Source organism: Camarhynchus parvulus, chromosome 1 (assembly GCF_901933205.1).
Source record: "Camarhynchus parvulus chromosome 1, STF_HiC, whole genome shotgun sequence".
NCBI lineage: Eukaryota > Metazoa > Chordata > Aves > Passeriformes > Thraupidae > Camarhynchus > Camarhynchus parvulus.
This window is the reverse complement of record NC_044571.1, coordinates 33,345,414-33,363,630: the sequence shown is the minus strand read 5'-3', so window position 1 is coordinate 33,363,630 and position 18,217 is coordinate 33,345,414. Positions and strand designations below refer to the sequence as shown.

Below are 18,217 nucleotides of genomic sequence, written 5' to 3'. Positions count from 1 at the left end.
GTGGAGATGTTCCTTGGTCAGTGTTTCTAACCTATAGTGTGAAACCAAGAATGCATCCCTTTGAAAACCTGCTTTTCTTCCTTCCCTCTTAGTAGTTCATGGCTAGGTTACAACACATCTTTTCTCCTGCTCAGCTCTTTCCAGGTGCTTCACAGCCATGGAATTGACTCCAATAGTGGGTAGAAATGAGCATCTGACAGAAGAGGTACACAGGAAGTGAGGAACACGTAGGTATTGCAGTGGCAGAGTCTCTAGTTTTAGGAAAGAAATTAACTGAAATTTCCTCAGCAAAACAGGATGGAGATTTTCCAGGCAATCTATCAGCAAGTTTCCACAATCACAAGTTTCCCTAGGACATCTGTGCTTGAGAGCTGCCATTCTGGAGTGGTGTCTGTTCTGATGAGTGCACACAAGCCTGCCCGTGGGAGACACAAGTCAGAAGCACTTGTGCTTTGTTACACCAGCTTGTTGCAGGATTTCTTTTACAAGGTGCTTTACAGATGATTTTCTTTAAAAAAACAGTCTTTTAGTTCACAGAACACTTTTGGTCATCCAGATGCTTCCCTGTGCTTCCAGTTAAGCAAATGAACAACTTTCCTAATTTGCTGACATCATCATTGGTTTAAGGATGTCTCATACACCTGAGATTTTGGCTCAGCACCGGTGCAGAAATGGTTAATTAATAAAGCCTGATTTTGTTTAAGAACTATTTAAAAATAACTAATCATGATGTGAATAATTTCTAATTCTTACCAGTTAACTTCCAGCAGTAAGAGAATTGGTCCCTTAACATCCTAAAACTGCTATTAAATACATATTTTATGATCACTGAGGGGAAAAAAGTTTAAGACAATTCAGACATTAGTCCTAGGAGATGTTTATTTCCCATTTTTATAATGGAAATTTTTATTATTTTTCAAAAAGAATTATAGACTTGATAGGAGCTAAATATTCTTTGCCTAGTATAGCCTTTCCTACCTAAAAGGAAAAATGCAGCAAGGTGTACAAAAGGTGTAACTTTTTCATTTCCAATTATTCTTAGCAAAAACGTTTTTCTTGTCTGACACCTTCCCCCTCTCCTGTGTATTATGACACATAAGAAAGGAAAGCAGCAGAATTTTTTTTCACAGGTGGTAACTTGGGGTTTTTCTGTCCTAGGAAAAATCATAATTTCTCTTAAACAATAAGCACTAAACCAGACAACATCGAGCAGTAACTATTAGTCTCTGTCCCAGGTATTTCCAACTTTCACATGCATAGTAGAAAATTGTTATAAAACCTTCTTCCCTAATTTTTATTTTCTGGTTTTAGTAAAGTGAATTACCACCTATCTGCCTCACCCTTCCCCCCCCCCGCTTTGTTTTGAAGCAAGGTCATTAATGTTTCATTATTTTGGTTCTTTTTGAAAATCTCAGGGTTGCAGCAAACAAAACAGCAATTCTGTGAGTTCAGGCTGTAACATCAGGAACACAGAACAGCTCTGCAGAGCCAGGGCGGTGTGGTGCAGCACAGACAGAACCTGACCTCTGTTACAGAAGAGGAAGCAGCTTCTCTGGCTACTAGTAATGATTGAGATCCTTCCTTCTGCATAAACTGTCATAGCAGGAGCTACCATCTTACCTATCCACTCAGAACACAAGCTCCTGCCTTCCTGTTTCTGCCAGACTGTTACTCTGATTTGGTAAAGTTGGGGTTTTTTGATGCAAATCCTGCAAGTTTTGCATACAGCTTTACCTAACCATTATTTCCAAAGGATCAGTCGTGCTTGGTTGTACCCTTCCCTTTTCTCTTTTACAAACTAGGACAGGAGTAGTTGCTGCAGCTCCTGTTTCAATATGGTTACAGTCACTCCATGGTCAGTCAGGGCACAAGTACAAAGGATTCAGGTTTGCTGCAACCTTTTTACCACCAATGCAGAAATAAAGCCATTTATTTTTGATAAAATTGTAATTAGTGCAATACATCTTAAAAACAGACGAATGAAATGAAAGTATTTACACATAACTTAAGCAACAAAACCAATTGTGGTCTGAGGTCATTTTAGTACTTTTTAAAGTAAAAGTAAGGCAAATAAAAAACATTTCAGTGTTCTTTATCCAAACAAATCAAACTCAAAAATCAACGATTGTCTACACATACTGTTAAAAAGTACATGACTTTCCAGACAAGCTCAGACATTTCACAGCAGGAAAAAAAAATCCAGGGTTACAGAATTGTTCTTTTCATAAGTAACACGTAGATATTTTCAGAAGGCTGACAGGCTTCCGTTTCTTCTGGCTGAGAGACTCTCAGTGGATTGCATTTCACCTAGGCAGGCAGAACTTTCTTCATCATCATTAAAGCTGTCATATGTGCTCAGCAAAGTGCCATTGGCTGCTCTGTCATCCTTCCGCAGAGAGAGGGGCAGGTTTGCTAGGGTGAAGTTAACATCTTTGAAGGCATGCAATAAAAAGATCCCCACAATAATAGTCAGGAAGCCACTGAAGGTGCCAATAATGTCATCAGCCGCCATGTGTTGCCATTCCTTGAAGAGGATGGCAGAACAAGTTAAAACAGATGTTGTGAAGATTACATAATATATTGGAGTCACTATTGAAGTGTTGAATATATCCAGAGCCCTGTTCAAATAGTTGATCTGCGTGCTCACACAGACAGTAAGGCTTAGCAGCAGAATCCAAGACAATGGATGTTTCAGCACTGGTTTTCCTGCAAAAAGTTCCTTTATAGCAATGCCCAGACCTTTGACACAGGAGACTGATAAGGCTCCAATTACAGAGCAAATGGTTATGTACACGAGAATGTTGGTCTGTCCATGGCGAGGTCCCACCACACAGATTAGAATTAAAGACACAATGACAACGAGCGTTGCGAACACAACAAAACCTGTGGTTGGAGGAAAAAAAAACCTTGTTATTTATAGACACTAATGGACACACTTGTTACTTATGGACTCTATTTATCAGAAGCAGGAGTATTTATCTTAGGGGCCAGGGAAAACACTCACAAACAGTGGGACTGACTCAGCTTAAACAGAAGTGTTCAGGATGTTTCTCACTATTCCTCCAGCATCACAGTTTAGATGATTTCAAAGTGAGCAAGCCAAAACAAAGGCTGTACCTCAGGCATGCTGTATTACCCTTACCAGTCTATTGGGAAGACTACTACAGGATTAGATTGCTAAACTGCCTTACACCCAAACTCTGAGGTACAGATGCCACTGGACACAGGCCTGCGTCTGAATTGAGTCTTTTTCAGGAGATGATAGATTTTGGCAGGTGGCTGTATTCATCAGCAGGTTTCCAATGATTAGGTCATTCCTTAAGAACAACTTTTTAATCTCTGTGCTGTTTCCTCATGTTTAAGATGAGAATTGCCTTTGTATAAACAGTATTTTGCAGACGTGCATTTGTGAGTGCCTCATCTTCCACATAGGCATAGCAGCTCATCTGTAAGACTTTACCTCTCAGCAGACACCAAAACGCCTACCTTTTTATCTCAAGGACAGCTCAAAGTTGGGCTTAGAGATGGCACATCAATCAAAATTTATAGAAACTTTGCTTATCCACCTGTGTTGCTGCATTTGTTTAAACTGTCATGTCAGTGGCTGCCATCAAGGTACTTTATTCAAGGCCAGACAATTTCATCTTGCCATCATGCAAAGCTCCCTATGGAATTATGTTACAGAATTCAAATCTACTTCATTTGGACATGTCTACATGAAGCAGACACAGGCCATCTTCCTGGAACTTGAAAGCAGCAGTAATGAAACTATAAAATGAAGAAATTATGCACTGTGTACAGCTCAAGCCAGTATTTTTCTTACCTGGATCACCTAGTTTGTGGGACATTTCATCCAAAGTTTCTACTTCTTCCTCTTGTGGAGCATGAATTACCATCACAGTTGATCCCAGTATACTTAACAAACATCCTATTTTTCCGTGTAAATTAAGTTTTTCATTTAAAAAGAAGGATGACAGAATGGCACTAAGAAATAAAAAAGGCACCAACAAACATGGGATTAGTAACATTCATTTGCTCATCAAGTTACAGGTTGTTTTGTCTGTACAGGTCACTTGCATACACAATCTGCAGCTTAAAAATAGCTATTTTCTATCTTGAGATACTTGCTGTGGACAGAACTACCTGTTAGTATTTGGCATCTCTGCCCATAACCCCTTTTTTATGTTGCCTGCCAAAAAAATGCTATATCCAAGAACTTGCGAAAACAATCTTACAAAGACAAAAATCCTCACCTAGGAATGAAAATACTGCGCTGCTGTGATCATCATGGTTTTGAAATGCAGAAGACAATAGCTTTTTCCAGACATGCATTGCTAGAACCCCTTTATATCATAGCCACTACGTATTTGGAGAAACTTAAAAGATACTCCTGATGTTTATAAGCACTCTATTGTGAAGAGTGTGTTTATTACAGCATAGTTCAGTGACATATCTCTAAAGAAATAATTTACTTTTCTGTCTCAAGTCACTCTGCTTTCTGTTAGTGCTTCTTACCTTACAAGAACACTGAGAGCTCCCAGAGGAGTCACTAACGTAGCAGGTGCAAAAGCATAGGCAGCAAAGTTCGCTACTTCGCCAGCTCCCACTGCAGAGGAACAGCAATTAAAACCCAGGAGTTAGGCTGCCTCATGCAACAAACCTCTGATCAGGGCAAGTAAGTGCCCACAGTGTTCACGTAGACACAAACATGCAGCAAGGGAACAATGCAAAATTCTAATGACAACATTCAGCTAACAGTACTAGCAGACCACAACCCTGCCCCTCATCCTCGCTATTAAATTTTAAAAGCAGGCTGTGGAACTACATACAACAGGTATTAGAATTAATTCTACCAAATCAGAAGGTGTTTTATTTTAGTGTCTGTGCTGTAGCTCCCCAGCCTGCCAGCTTGACTCATTAAGTTCTGCATGGAGAAATCTGCAATAATGGGATATAGCACAGTACATACAGTAAGCCAGTTACCTGAATACAGACAATAAGTTGAGAGTTCAAGCAATGAAAAGAATTAAGAAAACAGGCATAATCCCAAAATATGCTTCCATTCAAGAAATCCTATACATCTAAGCACTTCTCTGCTAAGACAAAAATGGGTATGCAAATGGGTAGCAAAGACATATAAAACCAATGTCTGCCTAGTTCCACTGAACAAAGAGGGCAGTTATATTAAAGGAAGAGCTTCTGGTGTGAGAGAAGTTACATTAAAATCTGAACTGCATCCATCAAATTACCCGGTAACATTAGCATGTATTGCAGAAACGCAATCTCTTTCCCTTTTTTGTAACCATGCTGCCATCTGTGGCATAGTTATTTATTAAAATTATATAATGTAGATTGTATTTTTGATGCTTAGATGAATAATTTTTGATACTTACTTGAAAGAAGTCCAGCCCACCACAGCCATTCCTTAAGGTATGCATGACCACCTTGACCTAAAATTGAAAGAACGTTGGCTATTCCACTAAAAACATTGACACCCTGTCACTTATAACACTGCCATGACATAAAACAATTTTTGCAACCTATGCCCTTCAAGACATGAGCAGTCCTTTGATACCTAGGCTCTCTAGGTAAAAGGGTTGAAATCAAAGCATCTTCAGGTTCTGATGTGCCTGTGCCTCCTACAACCAGTTATTTTATTTCTTTTGTGTTAGAAATGGCACTGATGATTATATCTGCATTACCCTGAGAAACAGGGCTCTTTCAAATCACTGAAATTACATGAAAAGCCAAGTTATGTGTCTCTTACTAAGACTGCTGCTCTGCAGAAATTGTACATGGTTTATATGTGGTTGATTACATGTGCAAGGATCACATTTTCTCATTCCAAACTAGGGTGCATGAATTATGTATCTCAAGATCAACCATCTTTTAGAAGCAAAGATGACAGGTACTGAATAAAAATATTCAGAGTCAACCTTCTGAATCATCTGAGGATGCTGCAACTATCCTACCTAAATTTATCTTCTTTCAACTTAAAACCATTACCCCTTGTCCTGTCAATACAGGCCCTGGTCAAAACCAAACCAAAAACAAATCCAAAACCAAATCTCATCTCTCTGTCCTTTTTAGGTACTCTCTGTTCCCCTTTAGGTACTGGAAGGTGCTATAAGGTGTCCCAAGACCCTTTTGTTCTCTAAGTGTAACAATCCCAACTCTGTCAGCCTATCCTCAGAAGTGTTCTGTCCCTTTGATCATTCTCATGGCCCTTCTCTGGACTTGCTCCAACAGGTCCATGTCCTTCCTATGCTGGGGACCCCAGAGCTGGATGCAGCACTGCAGGTGGGGTCTCACCAGAGCAGAGCAGAGGGGCAGAATCCCCTCCCTTGCCCCGCTGGTCACACTTGATTTGGCTTGGCTTTCTGGGCTGTGAGTGCACATTGCTGGGTCACATCCAGCCTCCCATGTAGCAGCCTGTCCAAGCCCTTCTGGCCAGGGCTGCTCTCCATCTGTCCATCCCCCAGCCTGTGTTGATACTGGAGCTTGGCCTGACCCAGGTGCAGCACCTTGCTCTGGTTCTTGTTGAGCCTCATGAGGTTTGCACAGACCCACTCCACAAGCCCATCCAGGTCCCTCTGGATGCCACTTCATTCTAGAGCATCAAGTGCCCCCCTCAGCTCAGTGTGTTCCACAGCCCCACTGCCAGCACACTCAGTCTGTCTCACTGATGAGGATATTTAATAGCATTGCTTCCAGTATGAACCCTTCAGGTGCTCATCACCACTCATCACCACTCAGTTACTACACGCAACTTTTGGTTTTCTAAAACAATCTTCTGACACCCAAACATGGTTAAAACTCTCTTAAATTCACTCATTCAGGAGCACAGACATAGTTAAGAGTGCTGCTTGCAATTTGCAATTACAATTTAGACTTAACTGACATACAAAGGAATCCTTTGACAAGTGTCCCCAGAGGGCATTACATATGCATTAAATAGCATGTGTCACAGACAGAGTTAAGGGTATCTGACACCAGAGAAAAAACACACCAGCTCTGTTTTAAGTTTCATACACATGTAACAAAACCCCAAGAAAGTCAAAACAAGATCATTAGTTTGATGAACTAATAAACAGAAGCAATCTTCTGTTAAACAGCAAAATCTAAACAGTAAAATCTAAGATAAAAGATGTATGTATTTACCTGCTCTCATGGAGCCTTTCCTGGCTAACCGGAGGAGACCTTTCTTCTTCAGGATGAAACTTCCTCCAATGAAAATGCTGGAACTCATAGCCAACACCAGACCAATACAGAAGTCATACTTCCCACGAGTTTGGCTCATCTCGTAAACTACTGAACACTGTCACATTGATCAACGAGGAGCAGAACTTCTGATACTCAACAAAAAATGATGCAATACTGAAACACGAGCAAAATAATCGCATTAGAATTAAGCTGGCAGAAAAAGGTGCTGTATAGGAAAATCCTCAACACCTCAAACCTCAACAGGTTCTCCTGCAAGTGGCTTCTGCAAGGAGTGGTTAACAAAAAAAAGCAATCTGAAGCATGTATAAGCTTGCACTAAGGATGAGTAACTACCAAGCCTGAACATAGAGAAGGAACCATTTCTGACCTGGCATATAAAAACTGAAACCCAAACAAACAAAAATTCTTTGAGAAACTTCAGGGAAATTTTACAAATACGTAATTTATTTTTCTTTTCATTGAGTATGCAAATCTGTGTCTGGCACACCATAACACTGACCAAAAAATGACTTACATTGAAATCAGTCTGTAATAGAGTTTGAGAACAGTCGCAGCAGCATTTCTTCCATATAAACTCCCTAGAAAAATGAAAGACAGCATTAGAAGGATGTTAAATCATACAGCCATTTTCATAAAACAAACAAACCTCACATGCACTCACATGCAATTACTCTTTAACGGGAAAATCTGGCAAGAAATAAGTCTTTCGTTAAATTATTTTACACAGTTTCCCATACTTGTATGAAGCACCTTTCAATATTACTTTTCCCTGTATTTTTATGCTTTCAACTTTGATTAATTTGTTATACCTCTAGGAAAACCTAAGAGAGAGTTACTGGTAGGTTAGCATTAAAACTGAGCACAGATCCTCTAACTTGCATCCAGTTAGGCTGTGAAAACAATAAGCAATCAACGTCGCACTACTCAAAATGCTGCATGAGCCACAGCTCAAAATTCTCAAATCCACTTCCCTTAATCCTTGCACAGAAATTTTTAGTATCTTATTTTGTAGAAGAAACTAAGTAAATTATGTACAGGAGAGTGCTTTCACTCTCTATAAACTTTTAAAAATAAACTAGATTCTTGCATGACATAAAACCACCTAACAAACAAAACCATCAGTGCTTGAGACAGACCAAACCCAGCCACTTCACTAACTGCATAGAATATCATCCTGGTTTTAAATTCAAACAGGATTTTCAGTCCCTTGAAGAAGTTTTTTAATGCAAGGAAAAGACATAAGACTTTTGTGGCTGTTCTCTGCACCATCTGTTGTAGCAGGTGTAAGGCACTCTGTTCAGGTAATCGAGCTAAGAATGTTCTTCCAACTCCAGCTGGTGCAAAATGTGACAGTGGTACAGCATCACCTGGGGGAGGAGGGGCTGGTTTCGCTAAGCTTTATGCTTTACCAGTTTTTTCAACAGTTGCTACTTTAGCTATATTATTAATTGGATTATTTTTACTGGTGTAGCTTTTTACTAAAAGAGAACTCTCCATACTGGCAAAGCCACTTTTTTTTTTCTTTTCTTCTCTCCCTGGCTTGCATATCTTCACCTACACTGACAGAGGAAAAGAGCATCAGTTAGTCCCATCCTGACACTTTCCACCCACTGCATTCCAGAAACAAGGGAAAAGCACAGGCTGCTTTTCTTTGCAGCAGAGGAAAAATTAGATTGCAGAAGAATGAAGAACCTTGTGTGCTCACAGGTAATTTTATGAATTTAGACTTGAAGAGGATGCTACACTTCAAAACTAGTATTTCTACTTTCCCCCATGTCCCAGATATGCTGAAGTGCCCTGTCAACCACTTTGTTAACCTCGTAAACAACTCAAATCTCAATCACTTAAATTACACAAATTCAGATAAATTACTGCTAGCTCTTCCCATCAAATTTATGTCCTCACAGACATAGCCAGTCCCATTTCTGCTCTGGCTGGACTGTCTTATTTCCACCTAAGGTTTATTCAGATGTCTACAGTTGCAGACACATGTCACACAGCCATGGTGGACCCAGCTTCCCTCTGAAGAGATCTGGTTCCCTCCGTATACAGCAGATATAATTTGCATGTGCAGAACTGACATGTGGAAAGTCAAAGCAGTACCAGGCACTGGAAGGTTTACAATTTAGGAAATCAGGACTTTAATTCTAACCCTAAGACTTACTAAAAGAAGAACTAATGCATGCTTATAAATGTAATCAAGAAAAATTATCTATGGGCATGAGAAAATGCCATGAAATGAGCAGGTTTTGGAATAAATAACGCCTCTCAGGTTTCTGCCTTGGGACATGCCAAAGCTGTTGCATTCCAGCAGCCAGGGCCACTATTAGATTATAAACAGAGAAAAGCCAGAAAATGTAGGAGTTAAATAAAGCTGGCAGTTGTGCAGTGCTGCAAAGGCTCTCTAATCAAGTTCACAGCTGATTTTAACACATAGAACACTTCATCCACTCAAGACCAGCAGTGTCATGGAGGCATATTAGTTTCCTGTTTCTGCTTTACTTCAGAGAAGTAAAGAAGGGCTGAGACTCTCCTATTCACAGAAGCTACAACATCCACCATGCCTCCAAGAGCTTCTCATTAATGAATTGCCTGTGATCTGCTGGTGTCATAATTCTCAGTGTGCAAAAGTGCAATGACAGATCATACAGGGAACTGGGTTTGAACGTTTTCAGACACAGATCCATGGAGAAACTTGGAATGTGAAAAAAAAAACTGTGGGAGATAAACAAATCCAGATTAGCCACAAAGTTTTTTTGCTTATTTTCAAGATGTAACAAAATGTATCATAAATGCTAGCAAGATACAGACTCTCTGGTCTAAAACACAGAGTAACAGTTCTTTGCCTCTTAGCTCAGAAGTAGTTTTCTCTCAAAAGCAGCACAAACACAGTGCCTCAAAGATGTTACATTTATTGCAGCAAGTGACCTCTCTAAATATTCAGAAACATTAAAAGTGGTGTAATGAGAAGAATATTTTACATTTAAAAGCAGATAAGCATGAGTAAGAATATGGGAGTTACCAGCCAAAGAAAATTAGTATCACTTCCACAAGCTGTACATTGTATGGAAGCAATAATAAGAGCTGGGAAAGGCAGACATGGTGCATTGTTCCAACTTTGCTTACTTGGCCACAAGCCCTCTAGAGTTAATAAAAGACTTACAAGAAATAATCTAAATATACACTACATTATTTAAATTCAAGAATCTTTTTTAAAACCTGCTCTTTTCAGCTATGATCAGGATGATGCCATTAAGCAAAAAAAAAGACCTTAAACAGGCCATTTACTTCAGCCCTCTGCCATCTACTACATAATTCACTGCTGCTCCTCATTATAGATAAGTCAGCCAAGCTTCTCCCACAAAATTCTTGTAAAGGAAACTTCACAAACGTGGCAGCCATGCTTTGATGGCTTTAGGAACTCTCATTATCTGATCATCTTCACTTTTACTACCAAATCGCACTGCTGGAAAAAGATACAAGTCCCTTTATCTTTGAATCCACATATCAACATTACCCTGCAGGTGTCTCCTGCTGTGCCACCCTCTGGGTCCTTTCCCAAAAGCTTTTTTTAAGTGCAATTTCCAAAGCTGTATATAGTACTTCAGCTTATTATCACTTCTGCACGAAGTGGTAGACTGTATTTCTTTTTAAACATCCAAACCAGGTGGGTTTTTTATCCCTTTTTTTGCAGTCACCTACTGTTGAGTAATTTTCAACTTCTCTATTGGTATAACCTTCTGCACTTGTATAGCAAATTACTCCTGGCCTGGGTGTAATATCTTCCATTTACTCCTATTAAAAAACATCTATTTTTTTAGAAATGTTTCCTGAAAACATTCAACCAAGGTTACACACTGGCAATCCTTCCTTGCCCAATGTTACTGATTATTTCTCTGTCTTTTGAGCCAGATCAATAACATTAAACAGCCAAAGATTCAGACATGATGGAAGATTTTTGAACAAAAGCCTGCTTTGACAAGACAATAATACTCTAGGTACAACCACTCTGCATCTTTTGAACCGTTCGATAGTATTTTACTGTCAATTCTGCTTAAGTTTTATGTTTCCAACATTGGAATTAAGCACCTATTTAATGCCCTTCTAGCCATAAAGCTTGTCAGGGAAGAAAAGGAGGCTAAATCAACAAGTTGCTTTAACAAATACACATTGACTATTACTGTCATGTTGGCTATTATGTGTTCCCTTCTTCCTTTCCACAAGCATAAAACTACATGAAACAAACATTCCCAAACAAAACAGAAATCCAAATGTTTGGTGATGAGCCTGCAGACTGCTCATTATACATACCAATTTTGTTCAGAAATCCAGAGGCATTCACTTCTTAAGTATTTTGAAGTTAGGTTTCTAAAACAGAAGTCAAAAATAGCATTAATTGGCATGTTAAGAATTTGGCAAAAAAATTATGTCCTTTATTCAAGACAATTTAATTTTCATGCATGACACGCAAGACCATGTCCAATTTATGCTTCAAAAAGGAAGAGGATTTTTGTTTCAGAACATTTTGAATATTTGAATATCACAATGTTTTGAATAACAAATCAGTGTGATTTTAGATTTGGTCTTCCTTAGATACAGCTTGCTTGAAGCCATAGTTATTTCATCCTTTTGTTTTTCACTTCACAAATCAAAGAAACTAATCTGTGATCTAAGTTATCTTTTGGAAGGTACCACATTAAAGTTGAACTGAAATACTTTTCTAATTCTTTCCGTTTCATTCTGTAACTGAAGTGCTAAGGCATTTTTATTGCAAGATAACTAATATCAAGTTTTAATTATTGGCTTTGATATGATGAATTTTCAGAGGATGTTTATATAGAATCACAGAATATGCCGAGCTGAAAGGAACCCACAAGGATCATCAAGTCCAGCTCCTGGCCCTGCACAGGACAGCCCCAAGAAACTCACCGTGTGCCTGAACACACACAGGTTTAAACTCTGTCAGGCTTGGTGCTGTGACCACTGCCCTGGGGAGCTGTTCCAGTGCCAACCACCCTCTGGGTGAGGATCATTTTCCTAATATCCAACCCAAACCTTCCCTGACACAGCTTCAGCCCATTCCCTTGGGTCCTGTCACTGGTCACCAGAGAGAAGACAGCAGTGCCCACCCCTCTGCTTCCCCTCATCAGGAAGCTGCAGACCCTGATGAGGTCTCCTCTCAGCCTCCTCTTCTCCAGGCTGAACAGACCAAGTGGCCTCAGCTGCCCCTTATAGAGCTTCCCCTCTACCCCCTCACCACCTTTGCAGCCCTCCTTTGGATACACAGAATGCTGGGGCAGTGGGGAGTATCAACACAGAAATGTTCTTAGTAAGATTACTAAATATACCTCCCAAATATACCTAATTATTAAATCCAAGCCTTCCTCAGTCATGTTCATTCCACTCACAAACATATCTTTTAAACAGAGGTACAGAGAGAACATTGAAGGACAGACACAAGACAGTATTAGGATAAAAGAGTTCAAACCTTAGTCATGTGCACCTTTAAAAGGCCAAGATGGATGCACACAGTACCTACAGAGTCTGTATGCACTGTTTAGGAATCAAAACACAGTACCTACGGATTTTATATGCACTGTTTAGGAAACAATCTGTTCAATTTTGTACTGCACATTTGCCCCAATACAGGATACAGTTTTCCAGCTATGCCAAAGTTAAAGACTGCCTAAACTTATACACACAATTATTTACATATTACACATAGGCAAGCTACAATCATACTTATGTTATATATATGCATATATATAATGTTAGAGGCACTATCACATGCTCAGAAAGCAAAACATACCTTAACTATCCTACAGTTGTCTATTTTAAAAGGTTTAGATAAACTATGGGGAAAATTAATACTTTACAGCAGATTTCTATTTATAAAGCAAAAGCAACAAGCACTTCATCTTATGAAACCAGGAGGAAACAAAAAAAATCCACATTAAAAACTTATTCTCTGCATGTGCTACTTGTAGTTATTCTATAAAAAATTGACCTTGAATTAAAGCACTTTCACATAAAGCTAAAAAGTATCTTCACTATAACAGTGTTATTCATTAACTGAATACAAACTACAGGCAGTGCTTTGTAACTGATACTGCATTGACTGTTTTCAGGGAAAGCTATCAAAATAGACTCAAGATAAGACTTGCCTCATCTCTGCTATACCTGGCACATGAGTTCCACTCTTGTGGGGGGAATAACCAGCACAGGGTCACTGACGTTCCACCTTTGGTATTTTATATGGGCAGTTTCAAATTTAAGATAATCCAGGAAGGTAAAGTCCAATCCACACATTAATCACAGCTACTCTTTTGACACGACTGACAACCTGTTATAACCTGCTTTCTTGTTTTGCCAGGATTTTATCATCAGAATGAAGTACTTTAACAAAAGCAGAACTAGTGTGACACTGAATTCTAAATACAATGATACCAACGAAATCTTACGGAATAATTTTCTATTGATGAAGCTGTTACCTTCCAGGGGGAAAAACCCAAACTGTATACAAGGCACATCAAAGGCATTAAGATAGAACCACAGTGATTTACATTTATCACGTTTTCAGCACAAACAATGTTAAAGACATTGTAGTGAAATAGAGAAAGCTGACTGCTTGAAAACGGGGAAAAACGGGGGAAAAACATGGATGAAGGACTTAGATCCAGGCAATATCTTCACAGTGTATGAATGAACAAAAATCTTCACTCTGAATCACAGAATCAACTAGGCTGGAAAAGACATGTCAGACAGAGTCACACCCATAACCCAACCACCACTATGTCAACAGACCTAAGTACCATGTCCAGTCTTTTCTTACACAGCTCCGAGGACAGTGACTCCACCAGGTACCTCCCTGATCAACCACTCCAACATCTCACCACCCTGCCTATGAAGAAATTCCTCCTAATGTCCAATCTAAACCTCCCCACGTCAGCTTAAGACTACAACGAACTACAATGCAAAGCTACGACTACTTTCTTCCGCGTCAAAATGATGCACCAGGGCTCTGAAGTTCTGAAGGTGCTCTGGAAGCAGCCTGCACAAGACTCGACCTGGGATAACTCAACCCTGGACCAAACCGACGACAAACCATTTACCTCCCTGGTTAACCACACGCACTCCAGCACGGGGCACAGCGGCTCCGGAGCACGGGCAGAGCCAGCACACTGTACCGGGATACCCCTGCTCGGTGGGAGAGCCCCGCAAACAGCCCGACTTACAGCTTTTAACCTCGGCCCTCTCAGACCAAAGCACAAATTTCCCACTACGGAGAAACCACCCTTGGGCACGTACAGCCAGGCTCAAGGCCCGGAGCCCCGCGCCCCCGGCCCGCCCGGCTCTCACCGAGGGCCCTGCGCCGAGCGCTCCGCGGGGAAGGAGCGCCGCCTCCCCCCGCCCCGCGGGCTCCTCCCGCCTCTCCCCGCCGTTACCTGCGCTCACGGCCCCGCTCACATGCCCGCCGGGAGCGGCGAACCAAGAGGAGACGGGGGCGGGGGAGGCCGGAGCGGGCGGCGGGAGGGGCCGGTGCCCGTCCGCTCCAGCGCCATGAGGGGACGGGACGGGGCGGGAGGGACCGGCAGCGCAAGGCGAAGCGAGACGGCGTCCCGGGCCCGCCCGCCCCCTCCGCTCCGCGGTTCCGGCAGCGGCCGCCGGAAGGGGCGCGGCCCGGCCCGAGCCCCGCCCGCCGCGGGTCACATTGCCCTTCCCGCAGCACCGCCTTCCCCGGGCCGGCGGCGATCCCCGGCCCGAGCCCCGCCCGCCGCGGGTCACATTGCCCTTCCCGCAGCGCCCCCTTCCCCGGGCCGGCTGAGTTCCGGCACTCCCGCCGGGCTCGCTGCGGCCGCCCTGCAGCCTGGGCAGGTCACTGCCGCCACCCGCCCCTGCCAGCATCCGCGCTGCGCGGATTTTACACTCTCAGAAAATCGTAAAGTCACAGAATGGTTTGGGTCGGAAGGGGACCTTGAAGATCATCCAGTTTCAACCCACCCTGCCGTGGACTGGGAACCTTCGACTAGACCAGCTCGCTCAAAGCCCCATCCAGCCTGGCCTTTACCACTTCCAGAGATGAGACATCCACAACTTCTCTGGGCAACCTGTTCCAGCTCCTCTTCACCCTCGCTGTATGGAATTTTTCCTAATATCTAATCTAAAACATACCTTCTGTCATTTTGTTACCATTCCCTCCTGCACTGTCACTACATAAATAATTTTGCCCCATCTTTCCTGTAAGTTTCCTTCAGGTATTGGAAGGCTGCCATTAGGTCACCCCGAAGCCTTCTCTTTTGCAGGCTGAAATAAACACAAGCTGTCTGCCATAAGGGAGAGACATTTTACTGGGCCAGGTAAAGGGAATGGTTAATGAATCAATTTAATCCACTCTCAGCACTGCTTTACCCAAACTGCTTTAATCTCATACAAAGTAAATGGATAAATGCAGTTAGAAAAATATTTGTCCTCACACACAAGGAGTCTTTGAAAGTCATAACAAGCATCAGGCTCAGAGGGTTCTTTGGTTTCTTCATGACTATCTCTGAGTATGCTTTACGCAGCTGCCTTGTAACATTAAGTCTGAACAACCAACACTGCCAAAATACCTGTGGTATCTGCACATGGAAGATGCAGCTCTTTAAACTCAAGACAGTTTTGTCACATCCCTTAGTGACAGCAGTTCCTACTTTTTTAGTCTTCTCAGGATTTGTGTTGACATTATCCCAGTCTGCATAAGCAGCTGCTTCATTTTTGCAACACCTGGAAAGACATGGAAATAAAACCAGTCTTGGCTTTCCCTTGTGGGATACCCATGACAAAGCCACTTCTCATCACGTTACCCACTGTGTTATATCTCATTAAAAATGGCCCCTTGCTCTGACACAAAAATTACATTTCCACACCACCCAAAGCACATGGATAAATGTTAGGCCTATTTTATTCTCTAAGGCAACATTCCATTCCCCAATATAAAACTAATCTAGTATTCTTGACATGAACATTGCAGTTACAAAATAGTGTTATATGTGTGTGTATATATAAAAATATACTTTAAGATAAAAAAAGTTGCTAAGCAATTTACAGTAATTACCTATGTACTGACACAGTAAGACACTAGCTTTTCTGTCTTTTGCCAAAAGATATCAAAACCGTGAAGTCTTTGAAAAAGTTAACAGCTGGTGAAAACGATTTCTACAATGGATTAAAAGATTAAACCAGTATAGTATAAACAGAAGAAACTAAGTACTGATAGCTAGGTTCAAAGCTTAAAGGAACTAAAGAACTTCATGTGCCTGTGATCATGCCAAATGCTGATAATGTGTATGTGTACATATTCCTGAGTTAAGAGTAATGTCTGAAGCAAGTCAATTTAGCCTTCCCCTTCCACTCTTGTCTCCCTCTGCTCTCCTCCCTTCAAAAACACCTCTCAACCAAGCTAAAACAATAATGAATAAATATCTGAAAATATTCACTCTAATATTAATCTCTAAGCAGTTTAGACATTTGTGGAACTTCAGTTGTTCTGTTAATCCCCTCTCTTGTGTTTTTCAGCTGCTAGTTCTGCTTAACATACATGCAACTGTTCAAAGTACAAATTCAATGCTTTGCTTTTGGCACAAAATTTGGCGCAATAAATATTTATTTCAAAGCCAGGGGTTGTGCTCAGTAACGGAAAGTACTCAAACTATCTCAGAGTAATTTACAACAGCACAGTATTTCAGGCATGTCGGCTGAGTATCTGGCAAGAACTCCAAGCATGAGAATGATGGTAACCCACCTAATTTAACCTGTTCTCAGAGAGAAATTCAGGTGCACAAACCATCCTTGTGCCCAAGGAATTTAATGAGAGAAGTCAATGTAGGTCCTTTGGCGGGGACAGGTTTTTTTTAGGGCTTAGTATCTACTATATGTATAAATATCTTGTAAAATTTAAAAGGGCAAAGGGCAAAAATACACCTGCACAACCTTAGGACGCTTTAACAGGGTCTCTAGTGACCAGTTGCCTGCTGTGTTTTGTGAAGACAGCTGAGCAGAACAAAAACCATATCTGTGAGTCTACTTGTGCAACATCTACAGTGTCACGAGGAACTTAAGAGACTCTGCTTAAGACTTAAATTTGTAGAACAAACCTCACAAAAATCAACAGGAATTTTTTTTCTTTTGACACAATGAGATTTTTGTCTTTAATGCTTCTTCAATATGAACTGCATTGCTGAGATAAATATATTAACTGTGTTGCTGAGATAAATATGCTCAGGATTGATTATGTCCCAGACTTTCAACAACACCAGTGGTGCAAATGGCACATTTGCCTTTACCACAATGCTGCTGCCTCAGAGGCCTAGCTCCTGACACGCACAAGGCGAGGATAGCTGAATTTTATTGCTAAAACATACAGACTCCTTATCCTACCTACTTAAAAATCAGAGATGCTGCATGCAGAAGTGAAAGCCTTTCAAAATTTCTGGTCTATCTTTGTACATTGCATTAATATTATAAATACCTTTAAAAATAAAATTGCAATAAAAAATCCATACCCATCTTTTCCACTGCACACATTTAATATTATTGAGGAGCTAATTTCCTTGTTTAAAGATAACTTTGAATTTTGACTGACAATGATATCAGTGCATCCCCTAAAACACAAATGCACAGAATGGAGCAGTTCTTAATCATAAATCCCACCATTAAAAAAAACCCCAGCCAACCAAAATCTAAGAGACACACACACAGACTCTAAGTTATGTATTTGCCAGTACCTGATACAAGGGGCTAGGAATTTCAGATGAAGAATGAGATGGGCAATCACTGTAGTTTTCCAAGCAATTCTTTCTACAGAGAGCTATTATGCCAGACAGTAAATCAGACTGGTGACACAGACTTCTTTACAGCTGTTGCCACTTGATGCACACCCAAGTGTGGAGCAGTAAATCTTGAAACAGAAGCTCTAGCAAGTAACCAATGTACAGCAGTGCAGGAACAGAGCACA

At 41.0% G+C, this 18,217-nt stretch overlaps 1 protein-coding gene across 1 annotated transcript; it reads right to left on the bottom strand.

The window, feature by feature from the left end:
• Positions 1 to 1,928: 1,928 nt before the first annotated feature.
• On the bottom strand, positions 1,929 to 14,877 carry NIPA2 (NIPA magnesium transporter 2). The gene is made up of 8 exons (XM_030956674.1): positions 14,670 to 14,877; positions 11,536 to 11,592; positions 7,739 to 7,802; positions 7,162 to 7,377; positions 5,394 to 5,450; positions 4,516 to 4,606; positions 3,824 to 3,984; positions 1,929 to 2,883 (listed from the first exon to the last, which is right to left on the bottom strand). Exons 4-8 carry the CDS (start codon positions 7,298 to 7,300, stop codon positions 2,246 to 2,248), a joined length of 1,086 nt encoding a protein of 361 aa, XP_030812534.1. The 5' UTR covers positions 7,301 to 7,377; positions 7,739 to 7,802; positions 11,536 to 11,592; positions 14,670 to 14,877; the 3' UTR covers positions 1,929 to 2,245.
• Positions 14,878 to 18,217: the final 3,340 nt, after the last annotated feature.